The sequence below is a fragment of the Octopus bimaculoides genome, chromosome Z, assembly GCF_046866305.1.
Source record: "Octopus bimaculoides isolate indiv1 chromosome Z, ASM4686630v1, whole genome shotgun sequence".
Classification (NCBI taxonomy): Eukaryota; Metazoa; Mollusca; class Cephalopoda; order Octopoda; family Octopodidae; genus Octopus; species Octopus bimaculoides.
The window spans coordinates 35343409-35354604 of NC_142944.1; the positions used below are offsets into that span (position 1 = coordinate 35343409).

Below are 11196 nucleotides of genomic sequence, written 5' to 3' on the forward strand. Positions count from 1 at the left end.
GTGCATGTGTATGAATATACACACACCTTTATGTATATACAAATTTATATTCACTTAAAAACTCAAGCTCTGAATCATTAAATAGTTTAATGAAAGTAAAGCAACCTTTTTATATTGAATATTCTCCAGAACTGATTTGAAAACAAATTTTAATCCCTCATCTTTTTGAGCTTATGAGAACCAAAAATTTACCAGGAGGTTCAGGTCTCCTCTCTTACCAAGTTTGACATTATACTTGGCCATGTTTCACCTGGCTTTTAAATGAAATCTTATTTTATTTTGAAAACAAATCTTCATGCCTATTGGAAATTATAATTAACTTTAACATTTGTTAGAATATCCAATATTTTAAAATTTGTTAATTGTAATTTTGTTTTCCAAATCTTAGAAGCTGAAACCAAAATTAAAGATGGGTCACATGGGCAAGGGAAAACTTAGTGGTAAGAATGCAGCCGCTCAGGCAGCGTCAAATATCCGGAGACGAAGAACAAGGTGTAAGAAATGTGAGCCTTGTACACGTCAAGAATGTGCTGAATGTCATTTCTGTAAAGATATGAAGAAATTTGGTGGTCCTGGGAGGATGAAGCAGTCTTGTATCAGTCGCCAGTGTATGGCTGTAAGTAATATTTTAATTTGAATAATTGTATCTTTTAGGTGCTTACTGCGTTACTGGGAGATCTTGCTGTAATGGGAATTTCGTAACATGAAATGTGTTTCCCTTATGTTTTTTGAGAGACATCAATAGAAAATAGCTTTTTACAGAATTTCACTTTGTGTGGAGAAATATGGATTGCTTTGGTAGAATGTCTTGCATATACAGATGATTCAAGTTCCACATGTGGTGTCTGAAGTTTCATTAACCCAATGTTCTACGTGTTTTACACATTTTTTTTTCCTTGAATAGCTTTTCTCTTTGGGTAGTGGGTGATAGTGGTTTAAATTTTTCATATCTGCCAATTTTTTTTTTCTGATATAAGAGGTATTGCATGATCGGACTGTTAATGCTTCAACCATGAATGATCTTTTTGTTTTTAACAACGTAAGTTCTTTCATCTTTTGTTTTAGCCGGTATTACCTTTGTCTGCTGCATGTATGATTTGTGGAAAAGAAGGTACTACAGAAAAAGAAAACGTAGAAGACTCCGTGAGTGCACTGATGGAATGTGGCATTTGTTGGGAAATAGTACATCCCAATTGCTTCAAGTTGAAAAATGAAAATATTGATGGTGAAGGAGTAATAAATGAAGATCTTCCTAACAGTTGGGAGTGCCCCAAGTGTTGCCAGGATGGTAAACGTGGACAAACTAAGGTGAATGCTTCTTTCTTTGCCATTGTTTCGCAATATTTTGTGTATGGTGTATTTGTGTGTGCATGCATGCTCATGTAAATATATATGCGTGTATGTTTTTCTTTAACCCTCTAGCATTTAAACTGGCCATGTCTGGCCCAAATTTTCTGCATGTTGTATGTTCAAACTATCCAGATCTGGCATGTCACACCTACCCTGTAATGTCCTAAAGGATAAAGTTATATTAGTCTCAAAGCTACAAATACATCATTAATTCAAAATAATGTGAATAAGCACTACATTTGATAGTAACGTGAATGCTAAAGTGTTAATGACTTTTTTCTTGCAGCCTCGAGTAATAAAATGCCAGCCAAAACCAAAAGCTATTGAGAGCCGACATTCTTCAACAAGCAGTGAAGATGTATCCTCAGAAACATCCGTTGTTCCGAATCTAAAGCAGGAACCTCCGCCTTTGTTTGAAGGTAAAAGAGTTACTGCAAAGGAAGGCAGCTCTAATAACTCCAATAACACGACAGCTCCCAAGGAAACCACTGTACCAAAACCTACAGTAAAAGAAGACCTTGTTGCTCCAAGTCAAATAAAGAAAGAAGGACCAGAAGAAAACCCAGAAGGCCAAAATAAACGGAAATTGGATTCAAAAGTTCCTCTAAAGACGAGCAAGACCATCCCACTGAAAAAGGTTTGTGAAAGCATTTTTCAATCTTTTTTTATATATTTATTTCTAATTGAACCTATTTGTGAATTTTCTAATATATCAATGTAAACTTTTTAAATTTTCAACCACATTCTAAAAATTGTTTTGTGTTTCAAAAGCTAAAAACACTTAGTTAATTCATAAACCACAAACTCCTTGTCATTTTCTGTAAATTATTTTTTTTGACTAAACAATATTATTATTATATGCTTATGTCCTCTGGCAGTAGCTTGGCATCATGTGATGGTTGTGAATTAACATTATTGTCATAGATGCAATGTAGTCATTGCCAATTGTCCTTTCAAAACATAAACCATTACCTTAACTGGAAATGGGTGAGAGCTGGTAACAGGAAGTGCATCTAGCTGTGGAAAACCGCCCAAATTCCTATTTTACCCTGTAAGCATGGAAAAGTGAACATTAAAATGGTCAAAATAATTACGGTGGGTGTGTTTTAGAAGACAATCCACTTGTTCTTTATGTCTTTGAAAGGAGGGGAGATCACTTCTGTACATTTGTTTGTAGCATTTCATTACTTATTAATTTAGTTATAGATTAACACTACTGCTTCACAACCATTTTAGTGCAGTGATGGTTCGATCTTCTTAAATGCTTAAAGTGTTTGAAGAGGTCCCAACAGAACTTGAAAGACTTGGAATTTTTGGTGTGGGGTGGGATTGTTTTGAATGTTAAGTAAACTTCTCAGCTCTGGTATTGAATATCTGCAGAATACATGAACACTTTTCTTTATTTTTAAATTTGCAGAAGAGACTTAATGATCGTCCTAAATGTGAATCATCTCAGCTTGGAACTTTGATGACCAGGAGGATGAAATGGTCAAACAACCTTGCCGGATCAGATACTGCTTCTTGTTCCAGTCCAGTAGCATCAGCGAGCAGGCGACCTAGGAGGGAGGTTGTTACACCACGTCGCTATCTTGATTGATTCTCTTTCCATTTCTTCCCTTCCCACCTTATGTACCCAAAACTTTCTTGACACAGTAATTTCTTTGAATTAGTTACAGGTATTTTGGGTGGGAGTCTAGTATTCAATTTCCAGATTTCCCTTTTTGCCTCCCCTTTCTTGTGCTCACCACCCACGTTCTGTTTTCATAGTTTTAAACATCAAAGCTGGTTTAATCTGAATCTAGTTAACTTTCACATTGATCATTCGAAAGTAATTTGTTTTAATAATTGTAGTTTTTTGCTTTCATTTTCATAATTTCATGTTTTAATCATGACAGAAAAATCACTTTTAGTTGTTACATCATCTTTTTTTAAAATTTAAATCATCAGACATTTTAAACCTGAAGTTGAAATTACATCCAACTTTCATATAGCTTTATTTATCTACTATTGAGCTATTTTTATACAAAGATTCTTCTTCATTGAAAGAACAATCTTTTTTCAATCTCTAAAAATAAATTTTGTTATAGCCATTTGTTAAGTGATGATAAAATTATTAAAACAGTTCTATGCTAAATGTGTTTCTCTTGTACATTGAATTTTTTTCTCCCTATTTTCCTTTGTCGAAAAAGCTGTGTTGACTGTATGCGAGTAAGAGGATAGGCATGTAGTTTACAACTCTGTGGGTGCATATAACTTGTGTGTGTCTGTAAATGTTTGTCTGTGTGCAGGAGGCTGATAAATAGTTATCTCTCAGAGACCCTTCTTAAATACTTCTGTTCTTCTATAGATAGAAAATGTTTTAAAAAATCTTGAAAAGTTAGGACTTTTTTCTCAATGTTAGACTTTTTCTTTAAATTTTATTTTACATTTTTTTTCCTTTGTTCTTCCCCCTTTTTGTTTCTTAGCTAAGCAGTCTTGGTAATTTTCCATCTTCTCAACTGGGGACCAGATTGCCTAATATAATTCAAACTACTCTTTCTAATTTTTCTAAGACAAATCTACCTCGGTTATCAATTTATTTCTTTTTTGGTTTTAAGTAGTTTTTGTTTAATATATTTTTTACTTTGTTTTATTAGCCAAGTTTACATTTGTTTCAAGTCAGTTTTCTTTTATTTGATGTAAATGTTAAGAACAATTGGCTTGTGGGTAGAGAGCCAAATATAGAATTGTAAAGATAAGAATTTGAATCTCTTTAGGATAAATACTTAAGCTTTCTATTTTTGTGAGTGGCATTATGAAATAATTCCTGTCTGTATTTTGGATTCTTGTTGACCATATTTTAAATATGGCTGAGACTTTTTTAAATTAAAATTTCAGTTAAATCTTAATTATCCCATATCTAAAAAATTGTAATTTCATATATTTTAATTCTGATTACCATTTTAACTATCATATTTTAACCTCTCGCTATTTTGGCTCAAAACCACCTTTCTCAATACTATTCCCCCTCCTCAATTGAAGGGTCTTGTTATGCAAATTTCTTGATAACATTGCCAGTGCCATGTAAAAAGCACCCAGTATATACTGGAAGTGGTTGATGTTAGGAAGAGTCAAACAGTCCAGCCAATGTCAGTGTAGAAAGTAGATGTTAAATAATGATTTCCTTTGTAATTCACTCATAATATTTAAAGTTTTGTTCATGCTTTGTTTCTGTTAACTTTTAGAATAACGAATTTAGTAAATTAGTGTTTTGGAACAAAAATTAATTTTTGTTGGAGGTTTTAGTTTAAATCTCTTTTAAAATGGGAAGTTTGTCTCATAGAACTTAAGGTAGTCACAAGCATGTTGGTATCGAGTATTAAACTCCAAGCAGAATTCTGTCTATATTATAAGACTGTTCTGTTATTTTTAATTACTTCAAACATTACTTATAGTAAACTAAAACTTCGTTTTACGGTCTTTGTGGTAAGACATTCCTTTTTAGACTTTGCTTGTCTTCGTGTAAGTGTATTTAGGAAATTCTGTATTTGGAATTTCTTGTAATATTGGTAAGAATTTTTGACTGAAATATTAAATTTCATCTTCATTAACATTGTCATTGTTTCATCAAATACACTTGTAAATAATTTTTACTAATTTAAACATTTTTTTTATAGATCTGGCAATCCCCCCATCATTATTTAAATTGTAGACTAACATAGTGTATGTAAACAGTGAACAGGCATATTTTTAATTAATGTTTGAATTACCATAATCGTTAAAATATTTTACATTTTAAGTTCTGGAATTTTTCTAGTAATTCAACTTAAATACTGCTTCTCAGTCTCAATGTTTGTTTAAAGATAACCATTCAGATCTTAACTTGATGGTTCATTTTCGCTTCAATGCTGTGGATGGCAAAGGTCGTGAATGCTGGAATGGGTAGAGTACCAAACAAAATGACTTGAGGTTTTTTTTTTTTTTTTTTTTTTTTTCCTTCATTCTGAATTCAAATCCCACTAGGTTTTCTGACTTTGCCTTCCTTCCTCTTGGTTTGATAAAAAAATTACTATTGGAGTTCATTCATTATCTTCACTCTCCTACAAATGTATGGCCTTGTGCTAGTGTAAGAAACTGTAATTACTAAATATTGTCATTTTAGTTTTTAAAAAAAATTATTTTTGCATTCCATTGTTTTGAAATTTGTCTTTATCATAAGTCTTCATTTTATTTCACCTTGATCGTTGTACTCCACTATTTAAGTGCCTCTACTTCTATCATGCAATTGTTTTCTCGGTGGAAATGATTTAGAAATTGCAGTTCTATTTCGTTCATTGTCAAAGCCGCTAGCTTTTTTGCATGTGTAGTGTAGTATCTTGTGCTGTACCCTCATCTTATTGTCCTATAAGTACGGACTGTTCATCTCTCCTTCACATTACTTTTTCTGCCAGCAAGTGAATCTCATTTTGATTCTCAACTAGGTCAGTCGGCTTGGAGCTTGTCCTGGCCACACTCTGCAGATTTGATCTGGGCACTGCAACATGAGAAAATATTTGTTAATCATACAATATTTAATGTTGCTTACATCAACTCTTCTCATATCTATTTACTTGTCTAGATCATGGACAGATACACACACATATATATATATATATATATATATATATATTTTATAACCTTGATTGGAGACCATTCAGTGGTCAACATGTATTCTCAGCCAATCACTGCTATTGGATGGGTAGATTACCTTTTTTTTAATATAATTATTTTTGCAACTTATTTTTAATGGCTTTGTTTCATCTGTTAATATTATTTTGGAATAAAAGGGAATGGTTTTATAGTTTTGTATTCTTGGTTGACCAATATTTTGGTGGAGAGGATGCACAATAGTATTTTTCGTCTAATTATCTCATATGGGAAAGACTTGAGTTGAAATTTCTTTAAATTTTGATTTGCACTCTCATTTTTCTTGATAAATTTTGTCTTGTTGCTGTCCTTTTCCAACCTCCACAAGTGAGGGGTGGGAAACACATTTTCTTATTTATTTCTGATAATTTTCATTCCATTCATTTTAGTATCTTTTCAGTGTGCATGTGTAAAAATCGTACACACATTGGATACAATTTTAAATCCACCTCAGTGTGTGTGTGTGTATACATATATATATATATATATGTATATATAAACTATTTCAGGAGTTGAACATTTGTTTTGTTACAATTTTCATTTTTTAGTCTTTTATATAAGGGCTTTTCTTTTTTTTTCTTTTTTTTTTTCTCCATATTCAGTTTTCACACCCTTTTTTTGCTCTCCTTATTTTATTTTATTTTTTGTTTTCCATCATTTGTCATTGTTAGAAGATGATTATTATACTTTTTATAAGATCTGAGGATTAGATATGTAGAAAATGTAATTTCAAGGTAGGTTATCTAAATTATTCCTAGTGTATTTTCACTTTGAAAAATATGGTGAGGAAAATGTTTTAGTGTATGTGTGTGCATGTCTGTGTAGACTTACAAACATGAAATATGTAATCTCCTTACAGCAGGGCTAGGTACTTTAAGAATGTTTTTAAAAAAAATTATTTGTATAGCAACTTAATATAAATGTGACATGTTAAATGGTTGTTTCTTAATTTGCATGAAAACTTTGTTAAAGATCCTAAATTTTTTAGAGATAATTAAAAAAAAAAAAAAAAATCTTGATCTTATATTCAGAAACTTGAATTACATTTGGACCAGGTTTGTTCATTGCATTTAATATATATTATGTATATATATTATATATTGTGTAAATATATTATGTATATATATTATATATAATATACATAATTTTTGAATCAGACTTTTAAAAAGAATCTTTGTGCTCACTTCTCCCGACTTGTCATTAATTTTAATTTGATTTAACCAAGTTTCACAGATCGCACTTCATCCTCTCATTCCCATTTGTTATGTCTTTTTTTCTTTAAATTTTCTCATGTTACTCATGCATACTTTTCTTCCATTACTAAGATCACCCATTTCCCCATTATGTCACCAATAAGTGTGTCATTGTATTTTGCTGCTGGCTATGATTGCAGATTATTTCCTCTTTACACCCCCTCTCTCTTTTTTTTTTTTTCTTAAAGAAATAAAGGTGTGAATCTATTCTTTTAAGACATGACCAGTAATAATAGCCTAATCACTTTTGAGCAAAACTGTAGCAAACATTTTTTGTAATAAAAATTTTCATGTTTATTTATATCTTTTCTTTTCAATTTTTTTTATAAAATTCAGTTCCAAGATAATGCATCGATTTGGTATAATCTACAAAAACATCCTTTTTAAAATGCTCTAAATTCTATGACTAATTATATCAAATTGGGTATCAGTTGAGCCATTTCTTAATTCCATTTGATATTAATTTTCAAAACTTGATTTGATTACTAATTTTCATTTACATACAATTTCACTAATACACTAGCCTTTTCCAATTTATTCATTATGTTCCAGTGAAAACAAAAAGTTAACTCCTAGGTTTCTAATATTTTCATGCTCAATGTTTGTTACATTTTGCTAACTGATCTCTCTTCTCTTGAATAAGAGAGTAACATCCAAGAGCCTATTTTATCAATTAGTTATTTTTAATGTTCTGTCATAAAACATGTATATTTACTCTTGTAATTTCTGTTAGAATTAACAATCAACTGGATAACTGGCATTACTGCCTCTGATTTAATGAACTGATGTCCAAATTTCCTAATATGAAATTGTGTAAATTCCTGCAGTTTTGTAGGCATTTATACATACTCTTTATATACATACAGTTGATTTTTAATTTCTAGTTTCTTAGTTGCATTTATCTTTTTGGTTTCATATACAATTTAGCTGTTATATAGATAAAAACTGATATGTAGTTTATTATTAGTTTATATTTTTCATAAACTTAATACTCTCAGAATGTTAAATTTTGTAGAAAACTTGACACTTTTATCTATCATTTAAAGTATATTTAGTTTAAAAAGTAATTTTTATCATGGCAAAATATTATTGACGTAGCTAACCAAACGACACACTTTGATGTCCTTTACTTTCCAGAGATTGGTGGACAGTTCTAGTGACCGGCAACCTCCATCCTTTAGGTTTCAACTGCGGAAGAGAACTCAGAGACAGAAACGACAGAAAGCTGTTGGTCGGAGAAGCAGGGGAGGATCTGGCCCCATTAGGCAGGCTGCTGTGGCAGCACAAGCAAAGCTATTAGCTGCTGAATCTGATCTTCCTCTTGATGAAGATGATGATTTTGTTGGTTGTTGTAGCAATGTGAAAACATCTGCGAATTCAGAAACTAAACCACTAAAGGATAATTATGTTACTGAATCAAATGTACAAGCATCTACGTCAACGGCTGATATCCGTGTTAATGAATCGTTAAATGTGAAATCAAAGTCGTCATCTTTAGAAGAAAGTGATCAACAAATGATGAGAGAAGTTCGTCTGGAACCTCCTATTTATGTTGTGAGACCTGCTCCTGTACCTCCTCCCCCAGACTTTATAACTTTGAACTCTGAGGAAATCCATGTCCTACGACAGGATCACTGGATGCGCGTGTTCTCATTTCTAAATGCTGCAGACTTAGTTCGTTGTATGTGTGTCTGTAAAACCTGGCACAGCTGGTGCATTAATCACACTCTATGGACCACTGTTGATCTTTCAGGCAGATTGATCAAACAGCAACATTTAATTGGAACTGTTTGTCGTCAGCCAAAATGTCTCAACTTAACATCTTCATTTTTCTCTTACAAACAACTATTTTGGCTCATAGCAAGATTACCACAACTTGAAAAACTTCTCTTGTGTAATTGTTGCTGGTCTACCATATCAGCTCTTTGTTCTTCTTCTTGTCCTTTATTGCGTTCACTTGATGTGAGCTGGGCAACTGGCATGCATGGAGATTGCTTCCGAGACTTGATTCTACCTCAGATTGATAGAAAACCTGGAATGAGGGATGTGAGTCGTCTTTGCAAACTAAAACAGTTGATTGCATCTGGCACCGAGCTAACTGACAATGTTATGAACATAATAACCGAACACATGCCACAGCTAGAATTACTGGACATAAGCTATTGTACGAGAGTTACTGATCAAGCCATTGCCAATTTGGCATGTAGTTTGGCTTGTCGGCAAAAATTAAAGAAAATTAACATCAGTGGATGTCAGTATATTACAGAAAAGTGCCTACAACATTTTAAGAACTTTGACAATCTACATACACTGGATTTTAAAGGATGTGCAAAAATCCCTTTTTCTGCTCTGGAAACATTTGTATCAGCATACACAAATCAAAAATTGGTACTAAATGAAGACAAATTGATAATAAACGCCACTCCATGATACAATATAATTTCATCTTTATTACCACCACCGTCATCATCATCATCATCATCATCATCATTGAAAAGAACAATACAAAATTTTTTTTAAAAATCTCTTTTTTAATTCATGACAAAAAAGATTAGCTAAGGATTGAATTTATTAGTTTATTTACATAGACTGTATGTGCTTAAAAAAGATGTGTAGGACTTTGTGGACATGTTTGTGAAATTACTATTTAAAAATAACTCCATTCTGTTTAACAAAGCAATTTCTTTTTAAAGTAAATTTTCAAATCTGTCTGCTTCTAAAAACTGCTGGCATAATGAAAATATGGGAAGACATAAAATTATCAAGAACTTCCGAATTAAATTCCTCATTCATATGATTACTTATTAATCAAAGGTGTTTTTTTTTATAAATTTTGGGAATTCAATTTTTTATTTTTTTTTTTGACACCAGTTTGTCTGTAGATTGTACCTTAAGATGCAATTTCTTGGTTTATGTCTGTTACTAATTTAAATTACAAATAACCTGAGAACTGTTTGATTTTATTATTCTGTTCAAAGTATTTTCAATTTTGCATAGACATTGCTTGATGTTCTGTTAATTTCATAGTTATGACTTTGAACTGTTGATTGCTTCAAAAATGATATGCCATTGAAAAAAAAAAACACATTTTGTTTAGTACACATCTAGAGTATTAGTATTTTGTATTCGTTCACTGGTTCTACCTGTGTTGTTTGACAAAGCTTTTGCTAAGTTTTTTTTCTTTGTTATGAATTTAGTGAATAATTAGTTTTAATGAAAAAGCATTGACTTCAAAGAACTGACAAAAATACTTCTAACTGAAAATAAGATACTAAAAATAACCTAAGCTATTGGAAAAATTTCCTTTTATATATTTTAACTGTATATCTGAGACAGTCATTTTTACTTAAATATCTACTCACAGCCCACCCGAATTACTGGTATACTGACACTTTCAACATCATCATGAATACATTCCCTCCCCCTTTAATTCTATACACTGAAGAAGTTCTGTAGAATTACTGTAAAATTGTAACCAACAATTTTCATGTTTCATAAAGTATTGAAAATGCTGAAGCTTTGTGTGGGTTATTTTTCTTGCAGATCTTACTTTCAATTCTAGTTTCTTTCTCTCTCTCTTTCTCTCTTTCTCTCTCTCTCTCTCTCTTTTTCTCTTTCTCTCTCTCTCTCTCTCTCTCTCTCTCTCTCTACTGACAATGAATACAACAAATGAGATTTATCAACTAGTGTATTATTCAAAATAGTGTATGTGCATATGCATACCACACACAGTTACTCTTTGTCTCTCTCATTCTCATAATTTCTAAATCAATTTGTCAAGTAAAGAGGCAATGCCATTTTCTCAAAGTGAAATACTTTTGGTGTTTGTGTTAATACATTTAGACTGATCTAGGTACAATAATTGTTTGATTTAATTTAGCTGACTCTGTAGAACACTATTCCCTCTTTGGGACAGAGGCAGAGCATG

At 31.7% G+C, this 11196-nt stretch overlaps 1 protein-coding gene across 5 annotated transcripts in view; it reads left to right on the plus strand.

Moving 5' to 3' along the window:
• LOC106871161 (lysine-specific demethylase 2A) overlaps positions 1–10784 on the plus strand; it is an 82123-nt gene extending 71339 nt beyond the window's left edge. For all 5 annotated transcript variants that reach the window (XM_014917486.3, XM_014917481.3, XM_014917485.3 and 2 more), the window contains 5 exons: positions 389–616; positions 1066–1308; positions 1637–1987; positions 2768–2917; positions 8406–10784. In XM_014917486.3, coding sequence (XP_014772972.1) covers positions 389–616; positions 1066–1308; positions 1637–1987; positions 2768–2917; positions 8406–9698 — 2265 coding nt within the window. In that variant the 3' untranslated portion in view covers positions 9699–10784. The remainder of the gene's footprint in view (positions 1–388; positions 617–1065; positions 1309–1636; positions 1988–2767; positions 2918–8405) is intronic.
• The last annotated feature ends 412 nt before the right edge of the window (positions 10785–11196 follow it).